This window comes from Convolutriloba macropyga, chromosome 7, assembly GCF_964194025.1.
Source record: "Convolutriloba macropyga chromosome 7, txConMacr16.3, whole genome shotgun sequence".
Classification (NCBI taxonomy): Eukaryota; Metazoa; Xenacoelomorpha; order Acoela; family Convolutidae; genus Convolutriloba; species Convolutriloba macropyga.
The window spans coordinates 62,370,538-62,395,162 of record NC_134474.1 but is presented as its reverse complement, the minus strand read 5'-3'; the positions used below and the strand labels follow the sequence as shown (position 1 = coordinate 62,395,162).

The window sequence follows — 24,625 nt, the reverse complement described above, 5'->3', positions numbered from 1 at the left end:
TGTTTTGCAAATTTGATTGAAATTTAGTGCGACATCGGGTCAAAAATGAATGTTTATTTTTCTAAAATTATAGGGTGTAAATGTCATAAAATCTCTAATAGAGCGACTAGGAGAATGAATATTACTTTTTCGAATAAACTCATTAAGTGCGTTGGATTCAAATCAGGAAGGCAGACAGTTTAGGATGATTCAAATTTAAAAATGATTGCCTTGAACTTAATCCACAGTCGATCCCCAGAGCTCTTGAGGTAGTCGGGAAAGGGCCTCGTGTCACAATACTTCCCAATCAGCCTGGAATTGTGATAATGCCCATCTCTGATCTCCAAATACTCGTGTTCACACGAACTGTCAGCTCTCAAGTCAAAATCAGAGATATTCAGACCAATTTTTTCACCTGACGTCACCGAAATCCTCCATTCACAGTCCAGGTGGTCGTCGTAAGCTTCTGGATACCCTGGTGACGTAAACACCCCTTCCGATTCCAGCAGGCTCCGCCCACACATTTTGCATTTGTATAATTTCTTTGTTTGCCGGATATCACCCTCACTTAGACCCTGGCGTTGCCCAATGTTTCTGGGTTTGCCAGTTAGACGATCTGAGTTTGTTTCGATGGTCGGCAAGTATCCGTTTTTGGAGAACGTATTAGCAGAGTAGTGCATGATAGATCCATAGTCATAAGGTTCCCCCAAAGAGTCAATCGCGTCCTTTTTGAGCTTCTCAAAGTTATACTGCTGCCCGTCCATAATGTTTTCATACTTTACAGTGATGTACAGATCCCGGTCGGGTCGGGTATGTTCGTGCCAGAACCCGACCACGTGGCCTAATTCGTGGACCACGACACCAAACTTATCGCAGTTTTTGCCCACCGACACGGCTTGCGACCCATCCCCTTTTCGCCCGACGTACGAACAGCACCCGCATGATCGATGGGTGAACACAATGTAGTCGGGCTCCGAAGTTCGTTTCACGAATGTGATGCAGGTGTGATTTTCCCAGTGACGCATAGCCTGTTTAAACATTGCCCTTTGGGCGCCAGTAAAATTTCCCTCGATCACGTAAGGAATTATTCCATACGGCCATAGCCGTTCTCGTAACGAAGTCGCAGCTCTTCGACCTCGAGTTAAAATTGTCGATTCCGACTCTGCCGACTCGCTATCAGCGTTATGTAATTCTTGCGTAATCGGCTCATCGTTAATGTACTCGGCACTGACACTCGGCAATACGTCGTTTGAGTCGTCCGAGTAAATCACTTTCTCGGTTAAAGGGTTACGTAATAACTTAGAGTTGTCGGTGCTGGAATTTGTATGAATAGTTTCTGTGGCATTTACAATTAAATTTTGGTTATTTCTTGTGCTGCTGTTGTTGTTATTGATAATACTGTTGTTCATTTGATGGTTTGGCGTGGGCCATTTTAAAGTCAAGTTAGTAGCTGTGTAAATTGCACGGTTGATAACACCATTTTGTAAATGTAAAGAAAAATTTCGATTTGATGACGTCACATTATCAGGCTTAACTGGACGTTTTTCAAAGAAAAGCTCCCATTCTGTTTTGGACAATGGAATTCCAAAAAACTGGACTCTTTACAAGGATCGTGGTTAAGACGAATCGTTTCGCCGTTGTCAAGTAAAACATACTCACTGTCTTGTTCCCATGTAGAATAACGATCCACAACTATTTTGGGTAGCACTGAACTTGATAAAAATAAACAAAAATAAACAGATAAACAACAGAACTGCTTTGAGCTACTAACGAGTAAAAATTCCACCGACGATTTCATAGTTTATACGGCTCGTAATTTTAAATTATGAAGCCTTCAAACTTTGGTTCAGACCGCAAACTAACTTTAGGCCACACACGCAAAAAAGACAATAGTTAAAATTGTCAGTCAAAATATAACATAAAACTCAAATTTGACAGAGAAACAACTTGTGAGTCTGAAAATCGGTGAAATGATTAATATCATTCAAAGTGAAATCTAGAACAGGAAAAGAGAGGGGGGAGGGGGTGCAAAATGACCGGTCAGTTGATTTTGAGGGGGGTTCCGGGGGCTAGTCAACGTCTATAAGTGTCAAGCCGAGAAGTAACAATCAGAATTAAAAACAAACAGAATACGCTTCACTAAACATGTACAAACAAGCTTATTGCTTACAAGCGCAAATCATGACAAACTATACGACTTACTGGGGGACAAATTTTGACTACTTCGAAATACAAGAATGTGACATGCTGGTGTAATTTAGATAGTTGGGATTTAGGAATATTGTTTGCAAGCTGGCCACAAACTTGTACAACATTTTGGGAGATATGGACAAGATTGGGTGGAGGAAAACAATGCCCGGGAAAAGAGGGAACGAATTAGAAAGCATAATGAACAAACATGCCGGTAGAAATAAGTATACCCAGGCAAAACCAAAACACTCAAAATGTTTCTTCCAATTCAAACATTCGAAACTATTTTGTACGTATTTGGTGTCAAGCCATAATAATTAGCAAATTATGAACAGCAATATTAGTTACAGAATAGTTATAACTTCAGGAGCCGTTGTTATTTTTGGCCATTGCAGATTGAAGTTATTTATTTCGAAGTTCAAAATAACAAAAATTTCACCTGTGTTATATTTAGTTGGTCGGGAACGTGAACGCTGTTATTATTGACTCTAGGTTAAAAAAGTTACAAGTCGTTAAGATAAATTGGCAAAGTTTTATGCATTTTCAGTAGCAAAAGAAAGAAACCAAAAATTCGGAAAGTCATTTTGATGTGAGTTAATTCTGACAAATCGGTTCGGTAGTTTCTTTTTAATCTTAAATGAAAAAACAAAACTGCAAAATTTTTAATTAAGAATTTAAATTTTAACATTTTAAATGGAAATCAACAGAGCCGATTTTTCAGATACACTTCACGTCAAAATGGCATTCCAAACTTTGGGTTATCTATTTTTTTTACTAACTATTAACTATAATCATTGTTTTTGCAAGCATATTGAATTGTATTCCGAGACTTTATCAATGAACTATTGTCTGTTTCTACAAAACCGGTACGCGCCTAATTTTAGGTCTGACTATCTTTCGGGATCTTGCACTAACATAGTCCGACACTCAACTTTATGGGTGAAGGAAAAACCCCCGAAGAAGGTTACAAATTTACTATTTACTTTATTTGGGTAAATGATTGAATTCACTGCCTTGTTGTATGTTTCGACGGGCGATCGCCTAACTGGCCGACAGGGGGTTTCGCCGACAGCTCAAAACTGAAAATCTAAGCCGACAACCCGACAGTAACTGAAAATCTAAGCCGACAACCCGACAGTAACTGAAAATCTAAGCCGACACCCCGACAGTAAACCAACTGTAATGGTTGGGCGAGCCAGTGATATTTTGACCAATCAGATTTGTCAACCAATCGAATTTAACTTGAAGGTAAATTTCTCATTTTTCCTTGTCGGCTAAACCCCCGGTCGGCCAATATTCCTGGTATAATGAGTCTTAATGGGTTTCAGACGTTCTTTCTCTTTGTATGTATCTGTCTACTCTACACGAAGATTCTTTTCCGCAAACACAAATATTGAGCTAAACTTTTCTGCCGAGTATTTACAGTTGCTAATAAGTTTCAAATCAGGAACTAATGCCTCACATTTATTACAAATGTCACTAAATGCAAAATATCTTGAGTCATTTAACCAACTTGAAATTCAACCGAACAATTAAAAGTCAAAACAGCGAGTATGACCTTAAAAAAACAAAAACTGACCTGACCTGTAGTCGAAAAACTTTTGGGCATCAAAAAAATTGTCAGAAAAAAGAGCAATAAAAAACTACAAAAATAGCAAGAAAACAAAAAATAATAATGATAATAATGGTTAAAATACGCAGAATTTACCTTTTGACATTCACTTGATTCAATTTTTTTCGAATGATAGAAACTTTCCTGTAGGTACATTAAAAAACGCTTTCGGCTCAGTCAATGACCGGTCAATTTACTGCAAATAACTTTGACGAAAAATCAAAAGGGTAATGGGCTATAATGTCTGTTTGATAGCAACAGACTTGGGCGACAAGTTTGAGAGAATAACGAAGATAGCCACTAAACTCAAACAATCTACGCTAAAGACTTACAACTCCGAGACTAGAAATTTGGGTGCAGGGGAGCGGAATAAAACCCTGTGAAAGACATTACAGTCAGGCTATTACAATTTGCATTTGTTACGGTATATACACACACTTGTACCAAGTTAACTTCACTAACAGAGCAACAAAATTTTACCCAAAATGATACATTGTTCGACTCAAGACCCCGAAGTATATTTCTATACCCATTTATTTAGTGTGAGATCTATTGGGCAACAGGTCTAAAGGGGTAAAAGTTATTATAAAAGGGAAGCGTAAATGGTGCGTGAGGAATTTAGGACTTTGACAGCAGTCAAATCGCCGCAATAAAAGCCTCCCTCAAGACATTAAAGACACGCATTTCCAATTCTCGCAATATAACTTTCAATTTCACAAATTGCGTTGCACGTTCAAACTCAACCCGCTATTATTATTATTCAACCCGCATGAACAAAAGAAAGAAGAACTGATTGTTCCGTCATTACCAACACTGTCCTTCAAAAATAGCACTGATGCTTTTGAGCACGAATAAGCACTCATTTTGCTGAGCTGTACCGGCAGCCGATTTCGTAAGAACAATTTTGTCCAATTTCACTTTCATTTAATACACGCGAATCTAAAATTATGGACGTCACCTGCATTGAACTGATGGGTATGGTATGGAAATAAAAGATGAGGTGATTAATATGTGATTGAAATTGAGGAAGGGTATAATTGTTTAATCCGTCTATGTGTGAAGTGGGGATTGCGAACTATATAAGAGCCTTTTTTGCTGAGCGAAAATTGCGGACTGATCGATTTCTGAGAATTGCATGAAGTGTCGCGAGTGAACAAATTTAAAGGTTCTGAAAAATTAAATCGATCGTAGGAAAAAATCTTCACTTTCTGAACACCCAAAATTCTGAGTTGTCTTGTGTTCCTGTGTTAAAAATGTGCTTAGATAATAGATCAAAGTCTTCACAAGATAAGTTCAGTCTGTTCGACTAAACAAAAATTCCTAAAATCAAATTCTTTCTATTCACAATACGCAGATTCAGCATTATCAGGTAAAACAAGTCCCAATTTTTGGGCCCATTTGAGCTATTTTGACCGTGGGTTACAATTTCAAAAAAGTAGCGTTGCGTGCAAGTAGAGTCCACATCAGGCAAAAGTGAACTTCAATTACGCTTATCTATTGATTTTACTTGAAAAAAAATCTCAATGTAATTATTGTACACGATTCATGTAGGTAAGTGTCAATACTATGGTTTCCACATACAGTCATGAAATATACAATAGCATAGAAACATATATAATTCATTTTAATGAGCCGCTGTACTAATTCTGAATTAGTTCCACAAGTATCCCCTTTTTCAAATTGCTTAATAGCCGAGCTCTAATTCAAACACTGATTATATGTCCTTAATTCTAATCACATTTGCGTGTGCACGTTACTTGAAAAATTTTGTAACTAAAATCCAAAATTCAGCATTTGCAGACTGCGGAATTTTGATTTGTGTTACTCATAATTGTTCAAAAGGGAGCTATTTTAGAGCCCCTAGAGAATCAATTCACAATGTTGAATGTCTCTATTTTGTTTTGTTCCCAATTCGAAGCGGGAATAATCAATTGAATATTTTTTAACCTATTTCATTTTAAAGGAAATATTGCATGAAAAACCTGCTTCTCGTAGCCTGTGAGAAGTCTCAATTCGAAATTGATTTAGAATAGAAAAGGCATTAAAAAGGTCCAAATGTATTAAAATAACCAAAACATATTTTTCGTGACCTGACCTCATCAAAGAAATGCTTCCAATATACAAGCGCACCTTGAAATTCTTAAAACCAACAAACGTAATATATTATAAAAAAATTGGTTTGCAATGCCTCCTAGAGAAAATTTTAAATATTTCGGCATAAGATAAAAAACTCTTACTGAACGAATGCGGGAAATTGTAAATTTAAATAAATTTCATGAAAAACTCAGCAACCGAGACAAACTTTTCACTTATGTTTTTGTTCGGCAGTTAAAATGGAAATTAAAAAAATGATATTAAGTAATTTAATATAGTGGGTAATCTACTCTTGTGACGAGGAAGAAAATAATTATTGCGAGAGGAAGAGGTCTGACACTATTGTCAATTACTTAAAACAATCGCTGGGAAGGTCAGCAGAGTATTTTATCGGATAAAAAAAGAAACACGAGGAGCACCTGGTTTTTTGTAGAAACTTTAACTGAGAGAATGGTTCAGGAACAAATACGGTTGAGTCGATTGAGTATTGAGGTAAAATTATAGAAATGCATTCTGAATAAAAAAAATCTACAAAGCTATATTTCTTGACATCATTAGCCATAAATTAGCCATAAAACTTTCGTGCACTCAAAATATTATCACAATGAAAACTAGCACAATTGTGTCTTCTTTAAGAAACCGAGCAGTAACGCTCCATATGCAAAAAGAATAATGGTAATAGATCAAAACTTATTTAAATTGAATGACAAAAACACAGATGCCAGCCTAACATCACTCAGGCAAACTGACAAAGGAAAATAAAACTGAACTTTTTTTATCTCATAGTTTTCGCGAAGATCAGATAGATATTCTTGGAAATTGATGTACCTGCAGAAAATATATGTACCTGGAGAGCGATATGCAGATGTGGCAAGTGTAACCCTCTGAAGAAGATGAAAAGACCAGCAAGCGTATTATCTTACAAAAAAATGGTTTGCCATGTCTCCTAGAGAAAATTTAAAATCTTTCGGCAAAAGGTTAAAAACTCTTACTGAACGAATGCGGGAATTAGTAAAACTAAATAAAATTTTATGAAAAACTCAGCAATCGAGATAAATTTTTCACTTAAGTTTTTGTTCGGCATTTGAAATGAATGAAATTAAAAAAACGATACTAAGTAATTTAATATAGGGGGTAGTCTACTCTTGCGACGAGGAAGAAAATAATTATTGAGAGAGGTAGAGGTCTGACACTATTGTCAATTACTCAAAACAATCGCTGGGAAGGTCAGCAGAGTATGTTATCGGATAAAATAAGAAACATGGGGAGCACCTGGTTTTTGTAGAAACTTTAACTGAGAGAATGGTTCAGGAACATATACGGCTGAGTCAATTGAGTATTGAGGTAAGACTATCAGAAATGCATTCTGAAAACAAAAGTTTTTACAAAGCGATATTTGTTGACATCATTAGCCATAAATAAGCCATAAACTTATTGTGCACTCAAAATATTATCACAATGAAAAACTTGCACAATTGTGTCTTCTTTAAGAAACCGAGCAGTAACGCTCCATATGCAAAAAGAATATTGGTAATAGATCAAAACTTATTTAAATTGAATGACAAAAACACAGATGCCAGCCTAACATCACTCAGGCAAAGTGACAAAGAAAATTAAAACTGAACTTTTTTTATCTCATAGTTTTCGCGAAGATCAGATAGATATTCCTGGAAATTGATGTACCTGCAGAAAATATATGTACCTGGAGAGCGATATGCAGATGTGGCAAGTGTAAACCTCTGAAGAAGATGAAAAGACCAGCAAGCGTATTATCAGCAAGCGTACCAGCAAACACATACGGCTGAGTCGATTGAGTATTGAGGTAAGACTATCAGAAGTGCATTCTGAAAACAAAAGTTTATACAAAGCGATATTTGTTGACATCATTAGCCATAAATAAGCCATAAACTTTTTGTGCACTCAAAATATTATCACAATGAAAAATTAGCACAATTGTGTCTTCTTTAAGAAACCGAGCTGTAACGCTCCATATGCAAAAAGAATATTGGTAATAGATCAAAACCTATTTAAATTGAATGACAAAAACAAAGATGCCAGCATAACATCACTCAGGCAAACTGACAAAAGAAAATAAAACTGAACTTTTTTTATCTCATAGTTTTCGCGAAGATCAGATAGATATTCCTGGAAATTGATGTACCTGCAGAAAATATATGGACCTGGAGAGCGATATGCAGATGTGGCAAGCGTAACCCTCTTAAGAAGATGAAAAGACCAGCAAGCGTATTATCTTACAAAAAAATGGTTTGCCATGTCTCCTAGAGAAAATTTAAAATCTTTCGGCATCAGATTAAAAATTCTTACTGAACGAATGCGGGAATTTGTAAAACTAAATAAAATTTTATGAAAAACTCAGCAATCGAGACAAACTCTTCACTTAAGTTTTTGTTCGGCATTTGAAATGAATGAAATTAAAAAAACGATACTAAGTAATTTAGTATAGGGGTAGTCTACTCTTGCGACGAGGAAGAAAATAATTATTGAGAGAGGAAGAGGTCTGACACTATTGTCAATTACTTAAAACAATCGCTGGGAAGGTCAGCAGAGTATGTTATCGGATAAAATAAGAAACATGGGGATCACCTGGTTTTTTGTAGAAACTTTAACTGAGAGAATGGTTCAGGAACATATACGGCTGAGTCGATTGAGTATTGAGGTAAGACTATCAGAAGTGCATTCTGAAAACAAAAGTTTTTACAAAGCGATATTTGTTGACATCATTAGCCATAAATAAGCCATAAACTTTTTGTGCACTCAAAATATTATCACAATGAAAAATTAGCACAATTGTGTCTTCTTTAAGAAACCGAGCTGTAACGCTCCATATGCAAAAAGAATATTGGTAATAGATCAAAACCTATTTAAATTGAATGACAAAAACAAAGATGCCAGCATAACATCACTCAGGCAAACTGACAAAGGAAAATAAAACTGAACTTTTTTTATCTCATAGTTTTCGCGAAGATCAGATAGATATTCCTGGAAATTGATGTACCTGCAGAAAATGTATGTACCTGGAGAGCGATATGCAGATGTGGCAAGTGTAACCCTCTTAAGAAGATGAAAAGACCAGCAAGCGTATTATCTTACAAAAAAATGGTTTGCCATGTCTCCTAGAGAAAATTTAAAATCTTTCGGCATAAGATTAAAAATTCTTAGTGAACGAATGCGGGAATTTGTAAAACTAAATAAAATTTTATGAAAAACTCAGCAATCGAGAAAAACTTTTCACTTAAGTTTTTGTTCGGCATTTGAAATGAATGAAATTAAAAAAACGATACTAAGTAATATAATATAGGGGGTAGTCTACTCTTGCGACGAGGAAGAAAATAATTATTGAGAGAGGAAGAGGTCTGACACTATTGTCAATTACTTGAAACAATCGCTGGGAAGGTCAGCAGAGTATGTTATCGGATAAAAAAAGAAACATGGGGAGCACCTGGTTTTTTGTAGAAACTTTAACTGAGAGAATGGTTCAGGAACATATACGGCTGAGTCAATTGAGTATTGAGGTAAGACTATCAGAAAAGCATTCTGAAAACAAAAGTTTTTACAAAGCGACATTTGTTGACATCATTAGCCATAAATAAGCCATAAACTTATTGTGCACTCAAAATATTATCACAATGAAAAACTTGCACAATTGTGTCTTCTTTAAGAAACCGAGCAGTAACGCTCCATATGCAAAAAAATATTGGTAATAGATCAAAACTTATTTAAATTGAATGACAAAAACACAGATGCCAGCCTAACATCACTCAGGCAAACTGACAAAGAAAAATAAAACTGAACTTTTTTTATCTCATAGTTTTCGCGAAGATCAGATAGATATTCCTGGAAATTGATGTACCTGCAGAAAATATATGTACCTGGAGAGCGATATGCAGATGTGGCAAGTGTAACCCTCTTAAGAAGATGAAAAGACCAGCAAGCGTATTATCTTACAAAAAATGGTTTGCCATGTCTCCTAGAGAAAATTTAAAATCTTTCAGCATAAGATTAAACTTCTTACTGAACGAATGCGGGAATTTGTAAAACTAAATAAAATTTTATGAAAAACTCAGCAATCGAGACAAACTCTTCACTTAAGTTTTTGTTCGGCATTTGAAATGAATGAAATTAAAGAAACGATACTAAGTAATTTAATATAGGGGGTAGTCTACTCTTGCGACGAGGAAGAAAATAATTATTGAGAGAGGAAGAGGTCTGACACTATTGTCAATTACTCAAAACAATCGCTGGGAAGGTCAGCAGAGTATGTTATCGGATAAAATAAGAAACATGGGGAGCACCTGGTTTTTGTAGAAACTTTAACTGAGAGAATGGTTCAGGAACATATACGGCTGAGTCAATTGAGTATTGAAGTAAGACTATCAGAAATGCATTCTGAAAACAAAAGTTTTTACAAAGCGATATTTGTTGACATCATTAGCCATAAATAAGCCATAAACTTTTTGTGCACTCAAAATATTATCACAATGAAAAATTAGCACAATTGTGTCTTCTTTAAGAAACCGAGCTGTAACGCTCCATATGCAAAAAGAATATTGGTAATAGATCAAAACCTATTTAAATTGAATGACAAAAACAAAGATGCCAGCCTAACATCACTCAGGCAAACTGACAAAGGAAAAGAAAACTGAACTTTTTTTATCTCATAGTTTTCGCAAAGATCAGATAGATATTTCTGTAAACTGATGTATCTGAAGAAATTAGATGTACCTGGAGAGCGATATGCAGATGTGGCAACTGTAACCCTCTTAAGAAGATGAAAAGACCAGCAAGCGTATTATCTTACAAAAAAATGGTTTGCCATGTCTCCTAGAGAAAATTTAAAATCTTTCGGCAAAAGATTAAAAATTCTTACTGAACGAATGCGGGAATTAGTAAAACTAAATAAAATTTTATGAAAAACTCAGCAATCGAGACAAACTTTTCACTTAAGTTTTTGTTCGGCAATTAAAATGAATGAAATTAAAAAAAACGATACTAAGTAATTTAATATAGGGGGTAGTCTACTCTTGCGACGAGGAAGAAAATAATTATTGAGAGAGGAAGAGGTCTGACACTATTGTCAATTACTTAAAACAATCGCTGGGAAGGTCAGCAGAGTATGTTATCGGATAAAATAAGAAACATGGGGAGCACCTGGTTTTTTGTAGAAACTTTAACTGAGAGAATGGTTCAGGAACATATACGGCTGAGTCGATTGAGTATTGAGGTAAGACTATCAGAAGTGCATTCTGAAAACAAAAGTTTTTACAAAGCGATATTTGTTGACATCATTAGCCATAAATAAGCCATATACTTTTTGTGCACTCAAAATATTATCACAATGAAAAATTAGCACAATTGTGTCTTCTTTAAGAAACCGAGCTGTAACGCTCCATATGCAAAAAGAATATTGGTAATAGATCAAAACCTATTTATATTGAATGAAAAAAACACCGATGCCAGCCTAACATCACTCAGGCAAACTGACAAAGGAAAAGAAAACAACTTTTTTATCTCATATTTTTCGCAAAGATCAGATAGATATTCCTGTAAACTGATGTACCTGAAGAAAATAGATATACCTGGAGAGCGATATGCAGATGTGGCAACTGTAACCCTCTTAAGAAGATGAAAAGACCAGCAAGCGTATTATCTTACAAAAAAAATGGTTTGCAATGTCTCCTAGAGAAAATTTAAAATCTTTCGGCATAAGATTAAAAATTCTTACTGAACGAATGCGGTAATTTGTAAAACTAAATAAAATTTTATGAAAAACTCAGCAATCGAGACAAACTTTTCACTTGAGTTTTTGTTCGGCATTTAAAATGAATGAAATAAAAAAAACGATATTAAGTAATTTAATATAGGGGGTAGTCTACTCTTGTGACGAGGAAGAAAATAATTATTGAGAGAGGAAGAGGTCTGACACTATTGTCAATTACTTAAAACAATCGCTGAGAAGGTCAGCAGAGTATGTTATCGGATAAAATAAGAAACATGGGGAGCACCTGGTTTTTTGTAGAAACTTTAACTGAGAGAATGGTTCAGGAACATATACGGCTGAGTCAATTGAGTATTGAGGTAAGACTATCAGAAATGCATTCTGAAAACAAAAGTTTTTACAAAGCTATATTTGTTGACATCATTAGCCATAAATAAGCCATAAACTTATTGTGAACTCAAAATATTATCACAATGAAAAATTAGCACAATTGTGTCTTCTTTAAGAAACCGAGCTGTAACGCTCCATATGCAAAAAGAATATTGGTAATAGATCAAAACCTATTTAAATTGAATGACAAAAAACACAGATGCCAGCCTAACATCACTCAGGCAAACTGACAAAGGAAAAGAAAACTGAACAACTTTTTATCTCAGTTTTCGCAAAGATCAGATAGATATTCCTGGAAACTGATGTACCTGAAGAAAATAGATGTACCTGGAGAGCGATATGCAGATGTGGCAACTGTAACCCTCTTAAGAAGATGAAACCGATAGGAAAAACAGCAAAATGGGTGACAACACCTGATATCAACTCAAAATCGTGTTTTATTATCATTATATAAACACGCAGCTTTGACTCTCGTTACTATTGCTTATTGACTGATAAAGCCACTATTGCATTTTGCAGAGAGAAAAAAGTTCCTGTTCATTCGAAAACATTGACACTGTCATTAGAAACTTAAATGACACGAAACTACTTAAAACTTGGATTGTAACAAAGAAAAACGGAACTTGATTGGAAAATTTAATTTCATTTCAATATCTATTTTAAAGTTAAATTTAACTTCCAAAAAATTCAACAAAAAAATCAATTAATTTTGAATTAAGCTTTATTTAATTTTTTAACATTTTTTATTCTTACATCTCAGAAAAGGAGGAACGCTAAAGATTTAGCAAGTTCTGTGCACGTTAAAACAGTCAAACACATCAAAACGTTCAATCAACTCATCAATCCTATTAACAAGCACCATTTTGCGATTTTATTATTTTTTCAGGTTTTTATCTTAGCGTTTTTAACTTGACGTTAGGTGTATGAAACGAGTCACTTAGTATCTAACCTCTGTTACAAAAAAAACATAAACTTCACATTAATCTGTCATCTGCATTCAATTTCAAAAATTGGATCCAAACAAAAAATTTTAAACGTTAGACTAGTGGTAGGAAGAAATCAAAAACAAAAAAACACTGGACATCATTACAACAAACTCCGATAATTATTTCCAGCCATGTTTCAATTGCCCCCGGTTATTGTGATAATTACCGAGTTGTTTCTTCCTTCCCGATTTAATTTCGCGATGAAAATCATATTTTGATAGTAAGATCAGTAGGACTACCACAAACGAAAAAACAAAAACAGTAATCTAACAGATAAGAAACTCAAATTTCTCTTCCATATTTCAAAATTAATCTTAAAAAATCTACTTCATTTTCAAAAACTTTCAGGCGAACAAATTTCAAATGAACAACTGCAAACAACTGCAAATGAACAACTGCAAAGACATAAGTTGGCGTCACATAATGTTGAATGGGCCTAAATAACAATTTACAAACACAATAACCTTTTCAATAATTAAATGCAGTTGAAATATAATCCTCAAGAATTTTTCCGAAAATTTTAGATTTGTCCTACATCAAGATATCATTACGGAAAGCTGACATCTGGCTGATTAAAAAACGTATAATTTTTTTTGATGTAATGAGGTCATTCTTCTTATAATGTCGAATTACACACCATTAGAGTAAAACTATTTCCCGAATGTTTGTTGAATTTTTTTCTAAAGTTAGTTTTTAAAAAAATTCCTATTAACGTACCAAAATTCAGCCTGTTTTCATTTTTTGTTTCGACCCCTCTTGAGGGGGGGGGAGGAACTATATACTCAAATGGGTTTTTTTGTTCAGTCAATTTTGGCCGACCGATATATTCATGGTAGAGAGTTGAGACTGGTATCATTAGAAAGCTTGTCCAGCGTAGAATATGGAAATAAAAAGATTTTTTTTTGATTTTCGTTTTTTACAGGGAGATATCCAGGTTTAAACTGTCGAGAAAATAGAGTGAATTCCGTCGATTTCATTCACCTTTTTTCGGAATTTTTGACTAAAATTTTGCCAATTTTGATAAAATATAATAAAATTTTTCAAGAAAACGTTGTTGATTTTACCTTTAAAGACAAAATATATTGTCGGCTACTTTTATTTAAGTTTTTTTGTCACAAATTCCGGCCAAATATTTCACAAAATTCGCCAAATATTTCACAAAATTCAGACTTCATCAAAAACAGCACGAAATAAGTTTCTTTAGTCAACTCTGATTAAATTTGCAGGAAGTGCACACCCAAACACTACTAACACAACCCTTGTAGATTAAAAAGCGGTATAATTCTACTTCAACTTCCGTTGAGAGTGCTCTGTATGTAAAACTTTGCCGTTCTTTGCTAACTTTATTTGTTGATTATCAAAAACACAGCATTTATTTTTGACTTTTTAACTATTAAAATATCTATATAAATGACATTTGAAAAATTAAATATTCCTACTGGACAATCATCATTAGCAGAATTAGTTTTGAACCAATTTTTAACCGTTACAATCCAAAAATAATTCGGATTGTCATCAGTCGATGTTTTATATAAAAAATTCGATCTTTTTATTTTAATTAAATAACAGAACATTTCAAATCAAAGCTCACCAATGATAGGTCCTATTGGCTTCCTAATTAGCTCCAAATTATATAATATTCTAGATGATTGCTTGAAAGCTTATGATCGTTTTGACTTTTAAAATATTTGATTTTTAAATAAAAAAATGGTTTATTGAAATTTGCCTCAATTTTTCTCTTAATTTGGTCAATTGCAGCTTATTGTCAGCAATCAAAGAGTGCTCCTTCTTTCTGCTGATTTAAAAAATAGTCTTTATTGCGGTTTCACGCCTTAAGTAATGGTGTTCTGGCTTTGACACTACTAGATTTCACTTTATTTTTTAATTTTTAGGTATTTGTCCAATTTTCATCATTTCTAGTTTTGTCAAATTATCACGTTATTGGCAGTTTATATATCACATTTTTTGCGTTCAAAATAACGCACAATTGATAATATTTAAATTCTTAAAGATATAGATTGTTCTTCTTTACCACTTCGACAATATTTTCTCGAAGAATAATTGAAATTTTTAATTTTGTCTTTATTTGTCATTTTTACTTTGTCATTTTAGTCGTATTTAATTTCCTGTGCGGTGACCCAATTTGATTGGCTTTTCATGGAAAAAAAGATGAGCCGATGTTCTGATATTAGTAGATAGACGATGGCGTTTATGACTTTGAAAACAATTGTTTTCCAAAATGAAAAAAAAACACTTCAACTTTGCAACTTTGTTCCTTTTATTGTCTGTTTGTTGCCTAGTCTCATTTATTAAAGGTTAAAGATGACATTATTTTTGTCAAGGGAAGGTGTCAAAAGGGATTGGTGTCACAAAATCTATAATGTTTTTAAAGTATTCGTTATGACTTTACTGGCTTCAACACGGGTTTTTCACAAAAAAAAGTAAATTAATTTTTGACTTTTGTCATATTTGACGTTCTTTTTGTAGACGTAAGACATGTTCTGGATAATTGCAGTTCTCGAGGGTCTCCTTTGGCAAAATAAACGAATCTATTCATTTTTTTCATTTTGTAATTAATGGCTTACACGTCTTTGGAAATAAATGTTTTTCGAAAAAAAACAAATATTACATAATTTTGCATTTTTTTCGTTTTTGTCTTATTGTTACCTAGTTTCATTAATGAGCGGTCACATAATACGTTATCGGTGTTCGATGACGGTGCAATCGAACATATTTTGGGGGCCAAATTATGGCTTTACGGCTTACAAAGCTTTTTCTGGCAAGTTTTTATTGATTTTTTGTTTGTTGTCTATTTGATGTTCTTTTTGTAACTGCAAAAAAAATTGAATACCGAGAGATTTTAATTCCCTTCTAAAGAAAAATTGGTAATTTTAAACCTATGTGATATTTTAGTTGATTCCTAATGGTTTTCATTACCATGAAATTAATTGTTTTTTTTTTAAAAAAAGATTCAGCGAATTTTCTAACTTTAAATTTTCTGTTCTTTTTTGTCTAATTGTTACCAAGCCTTTTTATGAACTGGTGAATAACAAGTTTTTTCTGGTGAATTACAAGTTATTTTGTTTATTTGCAGTTTTATCTGACGCTATTTTCACTTTCTTATTAAGTTTTGTTTTTTGAAACGGACATAAAATTTTTGATGTAATTAATGTTTGTTGTTGTTGTTTGATTTTGCCGTTCGTCTTCGCTCGCTTTCTTAATATCGGCATATATCATCAATCTAATGCATCATTTTTTACTCCACTGAGTTATTTGCTTTGGAGGCTATCTTTTCGTTCATACGCCAGTTTTTTTTAAAGTACTTGAAATACCTTGCCAAAAGTGTGGATGAGCGGGGTCGGAACATTACCGAGCCTTCTTGTTTTCCGTTTATGTAGATTTGTTTTCCTCAGTTTTTAGATTTGAATTTGCCTCATTTCTCTGCTCCAGAGGAAATTGAGCATTGTTAAATTCAACAATTTGAGCTAATACGCCGATGAAATTTCTATACGATCAAGACAATTGTGAGCATCACTGACTAATTCTTATTGGAGAACTCTACATATAACATATCGACTTCTTTCATCGACTCAAATTTTTATTTGTTTTTATTTCTTAAAAATCACTCACCTGTTGAATGTTGTATCCAATTTTCCATAATTTTTTAGACATCAAACGAACGATTTTCCAGATTAATTAAAATTATTCCTTATTTCGGCGGCAAATAGGAGCTAGTCGGCTTTTTTCGAGTTTGTAGTAAACAAACATGATGTTCAAAGTGAAATTTTTCCTAGAGCTCTCAAATTGATCTCAAAACTGGACGAGACTCTTCATACTTCCTAAAATCACATTGGAATGTAATTCGAAAAATGAGAACTTCCTGAAAACAACTCTGGTCTATGCAGGCAAATATTTACATCAGTTTTGCGTGATAAATTTTCGGTAAAAATCAAAAATAAACTTCTCTTTTCTAATTGTTTTAAGCTACATTTTAGATTGCCGCTCGCTTGAGACTCTTAATGTAAAAAAAGTGTGCTAAATTAGCATGAATGTGGTGGAGATAGAAGTTTTGAGTACTTTTTAATTTTTCAATCTAATGACAAAAAGTTTGTAGTAGCGGGTCTAGAAATACCATGAATTGCTTTTGACACCAAGAATTTATGTCTGATAAGCAGTTTTGGAGAATTAGAGACTAATGAGGCTCTTAGAAATCTGCTTATTAACTTAGTGCTCTGGGGCTTTGCAAGTTTATCCGGTTTCTTATTCTTAAAATTGGGAAATTTGTTGGTCAGACAAAAAATCTGTTCACTGCAAAAAATTGCATAAAAGACCCACAAGGCAAGGCGAAAATAATTGCGACAAATTTTGTTCGAGAGCAATTAAAAAGTACATACAACTCAACTTTTTTTCAGCACTAAAAGTTTATGCTTAGAATTTGCTGCTCTCTCCGCAATAAGAGAACAGCAATATACTGAAACTGCAACTTTTAGTTTGCAATTTTTCGTTCTGCTTTTAATTAGACTTTATGACATGACTTATAAAGCAGCTTAAGAGTCACGTGATCTGTTACCATAAACAATGATCCATAAACATTTAAATTGGTATAAGACGCATTTGGGTCACACAGAAGTGGTCTAGCCCATATAAATAAAACTCAAGGACAGAAAAGCCTTTCGAACCAAAAATCCTTATAAATTGATAGCCTTTAAACGTCAGTATGTGAAGTTATGGCCAACTTTTTAGTTTGTACGTTTTTGTTTTCACAGGTAGCAAAAATTATCCCAAACGCTCAAAAATCAGTCAACGTTCGCTTTCGCTGTAAACTCGAAGGAGAAATTTGGAATTTAAAATAGAAACAGACATTTAGTTGATATAAACACAGGTAGAGAGAAAACACGTTTCATTTAGTTTCTCAGAAGGTAAAATCTTTCAAAACAGATGCGAGAACGTCGCTGTTGTATTAGAATAGTTTTGTATGTCTTAGTAAGTCCGTAGCGGGTTATAGTCGGACACAGTGACTATGGCTTTGGGGGGATTAAAGTGGCCTCATTTGGTAATAAGGATCCAATTTCACTAAGATTTATATCCCGCCGCGAGCTATATAAGGCATCACACAATTAACATATAGGCTGCTAATATTTTACCAAGATTACTTTAAAGCCCTCGCTTTCTTAAGGGGCTAAATCTCATTTAGAAATAATACTGTCGAAACAGTAAAACACACGGGTCTATAACAGCCCAGCCAAGAACATTATTCCACTGTGATACCTCCAGTCCTGCGAGATATTAGAGTAGTTATTGCTAGTTATAAATGATTGCTAGTTATATCTTAAGTTTCATGCCAGGTAGTAACCGAATAAGCTCCGAGAGCTAATAAAAGAGAACGGTAGATAGATAGATTAGTTTGGCAGATATGAAGAAAGCACTCTTATATCTCATACCTGCTAGGATAAATTTGAGTACATTTCAAAACGAGCAAAACCACAAATTTTCACATGCAAATTATCAACTGTAAAATGAACAAATTGCTGTTTGGGTTCAAACTAAACAAAATATGATCAAAACACGAAAGAGATGTGAGATAAACTAAGCATGACAGAAAAAATGCTAAGCCTGATATTTTCAATTGGAGCAATTATTCCAAAAGATTGCTTATCAAAGGATAATTTTAGGGCGCATATGGTTCCAACTTGGACTATAAATGACAGCCAAAGACTGGCTTCGTCTGGACATTGAACGAACTTTAAAGTGAGGAATCTTTGAAGAGCTTAGACTTGTCTCAATACTGCCTACAAGGGTTTTCTCGGTTTGGCTTTGCATTCAAAGAACTGATATCAGTTTACAAAATTTGGTGCAAAATTTTGGCAAAATTACTACTTTTATCACAAGAATAGAAATGAGAGGAGGAAATACCAGGCATTCAAAACATGCGTTTGATCATCAATAATTCCGATGAAACCTTACCTTATTATTTCAATTTGAGTCTCGTTCCGTACGTAGTCATGATATATATAGTTCGTACATAGTTCAAAATAGTCTTGAATTTTAAGGTCCCTATACAATTGCTAGACTATCGAGACTTTGAGAAAATAGAGAAAACAAGTTCTCATCCCATTAAACTTTTTTTCAATTTATATCTTAGATCTATAGCAACATCAAAATTGATTAACCCAATTCACTGTCAACTCTTTAAAAAATGATCTTGTTATATGAGAGGCATAAATATCAAGATACCTTTATCTTCCAGTATTCAAAGTTTTCAAAAGTAATTTTTTCCACAAACTGACAACTCGTTCGTTATTCAGGCCGTTCAGTGATGAAACCCTACCTGGCAACTTTAACAACCGTTTTTACAAATTGATCAATAAATTGATTGTCAGTACTGAGCAAATCAATTTACTACTCTGAAAGCAAAAATTATAAATTTTGGATGTTGAAACTGAAATAATTCAATATATTTCAATTTTAAAATCCGACTCAGGCAAACACTATTTTTTGTTTTCTTCATTCCGTGAAATTCTAGATAATTTTGTTAACTTTCTCATCTTCTCAGTGTAATCCAGATTAATTTGAATCGAATATATGTAAATTATTTGATGCCAACATCAGGCACAATTGAAATAACCAGTTCCAAATCTCGATTGTGACACTTAGTTTTCACGTTAAACCAACAAAAGTAATAATTAAAAAAATATATATTAATCTTCACAATAACAGAAGTTTTCAGAAGTAATTCTTTCCACAAACTGACAACTCATTCGTTATGGAGGCCGTTCATTGAAGAAAACCTTCCTGGAAACTTAACAATCATTCTGACAATTGACCAAATAAAAGATTATCAGCATCCAGCAAATTTACTATTCTGAAAGCAAAAGTTTTAGATGTCGGATGTTGAAACTAAAATACTTCAAAATACTTCGTTTCAAGCCCGACTGAGTCAACCAATAGTTTTTGCTTTCCTCATTCCGTAAGGATCTAGATATTTTTAATAACTTACTCATTTTCTCAATTCAATCAAGATTAAATTGATTCACACACATCTATACTTTTTTGATGCCAACATAAGACACACTTCAAATTAACCAGTTCTAGATCTAGATTGTGACACTTAGGTCTCTCGTTAAACCAACAAAAGTAAAAAAAAAACAATGAATAAATAACTTTATCTTGCTTGTAAGTTTCAAGAACAATTTTTTTCAAAATTTTGCAAACTTTTTGTTATTAAGGCCGCTCAGAGATGAAAACGTTCATGAAACTTTAACAATCTTTTTGACAAAATGATAAATAAATTGATTGCCAGTATCAAGCAAAATTAGAATTCTAAAAGAAAAAATATCTATGTCGTATGTTGAAACTGGAAGAACTCAAATTTATGTTCAATTTTAAAATCCAACTGAGGCAATGAATTGTTTCTGTTTTTGTCATTACGTCAAGATCGAGCTATTTTCGTTATATTCCTCATTTTCTCAATTGAATCAAAATTCAATTGAATCAAATACATCTAAATTTTTGGATGCCAACATCAGACACAATTTAAATAACCAATTCCATATCTAGATTGTGACATTTAGTTTTAACGTTAAAACCACAAAGGAAACAAACAAAAAACAAAAAAAACTTTTATATTTACTGTAAAAAAGCTTTCGGTATGTTTTTCTAAAAACTGACAACTTTTTCGTTTAAGGCCAATAAGTAATGAAAACCTTCCTGGCAACCCCGACAATCTTTTTGACAAATTGATCAATTAATTGTTTGCAATTATCAAGCAAATTTAACCTTCCTCAAGAAAAAAACAATAGATGTCGGATGTTGAAACTTAAATAATTCAATATACTCCATTTTCAAAATCCGACTGAAGCAATGAATTGCTTTTGTTTTCCTCATTCCGTGAAATTTTACATATTTTTGTTAACTTACTCATTTTCTCAGAATAATCAAGATTAATTTGAATCAAACAAATCTAAACGTTTTTGATGCCAACATCAGACCAATTTGAAATAAATAAATTATACACAAAAAAAATAAGTAAGTGCTTGAGGTGGGGAAATATCGAAGAAAAGATAAAAAGAGGAAAATTCGTCGTTTAACCGTAGTAACCAAAATTACAGTTTTTAGCCGACTCAGTAGTTTTTCTATTTAAAAAAATGCCGGCAGAGTGCCGAAAAATAGCCACCGTTGACTCGCTAATCGGGATTGAAACAGAAAAGGAAAAAAGGAGCAATTATTATTGACAAAATTTGCCTAAATTTTTAATGAGTTTCAAAAATTGTTCTAATTCAGTGCGCAGCTTCAGTTAGATTCTAAACTTATACTTACTTCAGCTTCTAAGCTGAGGGGTATCAAGCTTAATACTAATATCAGATAGCAATCGCTCTAATGTACTTTGATAACTTAATGCATTGTGACTTAATGACCGGGCTTATTGATTTATTCCGTCTCTTTTGATTTTGATGCTTTGACTTTGATAATATTCACCACATTGCGTAATTGAAGAACTAATAGTAAAAAAGAAAGAAAAATTCGCAGCCCAAATTTTTGTCTCAAGACAAAAAAAATTTAAAGTATCTCTTCAACGATTGATCCAGTTTCTCAGATCTTCTCAATTATACTCTTTTTCTCTCAGCAAACTATAGCAATATGCCAAAAATGACGGAACAAAAAAGAGACTGGCTTAAAGTTCCTGTACGCAAAAACATTGGAAGAAGAAGAAGCAGATTCAGCTTTCAACAAACGCAGCCCAGTTTTGCCTCCAGTCCTGCGAGATATTAGAGTAGTTATTGCTAGTTATAAATGATTGCTAGTTACATCTTAAGTTTCATGCCAGGTAGTAACAGAATAAGCTCCGAGAGCTAATAAAAGAGAACGGTAGATAGATAGATTAGTTTGGCAGATATGAAGAAAGCACTCTTATATCTCATACCTGCTAGGATAAATTTGAGTACATTTCAAAACGAGCAAAACCACAAATTTTCACATGCAAATTATCAACTGTAAAATGAACAAATTGCTGTTTGGGTTCAAACTAAACAAAATATGATCAAAACACGAAAGAGATGTGAGATAAACTAAGCATGACAGAAAAAATGCTAAGCCTGATATTTTCAATTGGAGCAATTATTCCAAAAGATTGCTTATCAAAGGATAATTTTAGGGCGCATATGGTTCCAACTTGGACTATAAATGACAGCCAAAGACTGGCTTCGTCTGGACATTGAACGAACTTTAAAGTGAGGAATCTTTGAAGAGCTTAGACTTGTCTCAATACTGCCTACAAGGGTTTTCTCGGTTTGGCTTTGCATTCAAAGAACTGATATCAGTTTACAAAATTTGGTGCAAAATTTTGGCAAAATTACTACTTTTATCACAAGAATAGAAATGAGAGGAGGAAATACCAGGCATTCAAAACATGCGTTTGATCATCAATAATTCCGATGAAACCTTACCTTATTATTTCAATTTGAGTCTCGTTCCGTACGTAGTCATGATATATATAGTTCGTACATAGTTCAAAATAGTCTTGAATTTTAAGGTCCCTATACAATTGCTAGACTATCGAGACTTTGAGAAAATAGAGAAAACAAGTTCTCATCCCATTAAACTTTTTTTCAATTTATATCTTAGATCTATAGCAACATCAAAATTGATTAACCCAATTCACTGTCAACTCTTTAAAAAATGATCTTGTTATATGAGAGGCATAAATATCAAGATACCTTTATCTTCCAGTATTCAAAGTTTTCAAAAGTAATTTTTTCCACAAACTGACAACTCGTTCGTTATTCAGGCCGTTCAGTGATGAAACCCTACCTGGCAACTTTAACAACCGTTTTTACAAATTGATCAATAAATTGATTGTCAGTACTGAGCAAATCAATTTACTACTCTGAAAGCAAAAATTATAAATTTTGGATGTTGAAACTGAAATAATTCAATATATTTCAATTTTAAAATCCGACTCAGGCAAACACTATTTTTTGTTTTCTTCATTCCGTGAAATTCTAGATAATTTTGTTAACTTTCTCATCTTCTCAGTGTAATCCAGATTAATTTGAATCGAATATATGTAAATTATTTGATGCCAACATCAGGCACAATTGAAATAACCAGTTCCAAATCTCGATTGTGACACTTAGTTTTCACGTTAAACCAACAAAAGTAATAATTAAAAAAATATATATTAATCTTCACAATAACAGAAGTTTTCAGAAGTAATTCTTTCCACAAACTGACAACTCATTCGTTATGGAGGCCGTTCATTGAAGAAAACCTTCCTGGAAACTTAACAATCATTCTGACAATTGACCAAATAAAAGATTATCAGCATCCAGCAAATTTACTATTCTGAAAGCAAAAGTTTTAGATGTCGGATGTTGAAACTAAAATACCTCAAAATACTTCGTTTCAAGCCCGACTGAGTCAACCAATAGTTTTTGCTTTCCTCATTCCGTAAGGATCTAGATATTTTTAATAACCTACTCATTTTCTCAATTCAATCAAGATTAAATTGATTCACACACATCTATACTTTTTTCATGCCAACATAAGACACACTTCAAATTAACCAGTTCTAGATCTAGATTGTGACACTTAGATCTCTCGTTAAACCAACAAAAGTAAAAAAAAACAATGAATAAATAACTTTATCTTGCTTGTAAGTTTCAAGAACAATTTTTTTCAAAATTTTGCAAACTTTTTGTTATTAAGGCCGCTCAGAGATGAAAACGTTCATGAAACTTTAACAATCTTTTTGACAAAATGATAAATAAATTGATTGCCAGTATCAAGCAAAATTAGAATTCTAAAAGAAAAAATATCTATGTCGTATGTTGAAACTGGAAGAACTCAAATTTATGTTCAATTTTAAAATCCAACAGAGGCAATGAATTGTTTCTGTTTTTGTCATTACGTCAAGATCGAGCTATTTTCGTTATATTCCTCATTTTCTCAATTGAATCAAAATTCAATTGAATCAAATACATCTAAATTTTTGGATGCCAACATCAGACACAATTTAAATAACCAATTCCATATCTAGATTGTGACATTTAGTTTTAACGTTAAAACCACAAAGGAAACAAACAAAAAACAAAAAAAAACTTTTATATTTACTGTAAAAAAGCTTTCGGTATGTTTTTCTAAAAACTGACAACTTTTTCGTTTAAGGCCAATAAGTAATGAAAACCTTCCTGGCAACCCCGACAATCTTTTTGACAAATTGATCAATTAATTGGTTGCCATTATCAAGCAAATTTAACCTTCCTCAAGAAAAAAACAATAGATGTCGGATGTTGAAACTTAAATAATTCAATATACTCCATTTTCAAAATCCGACTGAAGCAATGAATTGCTTTTGTTTTCCTCATTCCGTGAAATTTTACATATTTTTGTTAACTTACTCATTTTCTCAGAATAATCAAGATTAATTTGAATCAAACAAATCTAAACGTTTTTGATGCCAACATCAGACCAATTTGAAATAAATAAATTATACACAAAAAAAATAAGTAAGTGCTTGAGGTGGGGAAATATCGAAGAAAAGATAAAAAGAGGAAAATTCGTCGTTTAACCGTAGTAACCAAAATTACAGTTTTTAGCCGACTTAGTAGTTTTTCTATTTAAAAAAATGCCGGCAGAGTG

The 24,625-nt window shown here is 33.2% G+C and overlaps 3 protein-coding genes across 5 annotated transcripts in view; 1 reads left to right on the top strand and 2 right to left on the bottom strand.

Moving 5' to 3' along the window:
• The window catches only part of LOC142343226 (bone morphogenetic protein 1-like), a 77,008-nt gene extending 75,324 nt beyond the window's left edge, over positions 1–1,684 (bottom strand). The window contains exon 1 of the mRNA XM_075394995.1: positions 210–1,684. Within this exon, the coding sequence (XP_075251110.1) occupies positions 210–1,388 (1,179 nt within the window). The 5' untranslated portion in view covers positions 1,389–1,684. The remainder of the gene's footprint in view (positions 1–209) is intronic.
• Positions 1–24,625, top strand: part of LOC142343227 (septin-2-like) — a 332,083-nt gene that overhangs the window by 99,585 nt on the left and 207,873 nt on the right. The gene's annotated exons all lie outside the window — the stretch shown is intronic.
• Positions 1–24,625, bottom strand: part of LOC142343229 (uncharacterized) — a 344,179-nt gene that overhangs the window by 227,191 nt on the left and 92,363 nt on the right. The window lies entirely within an intron of this gene.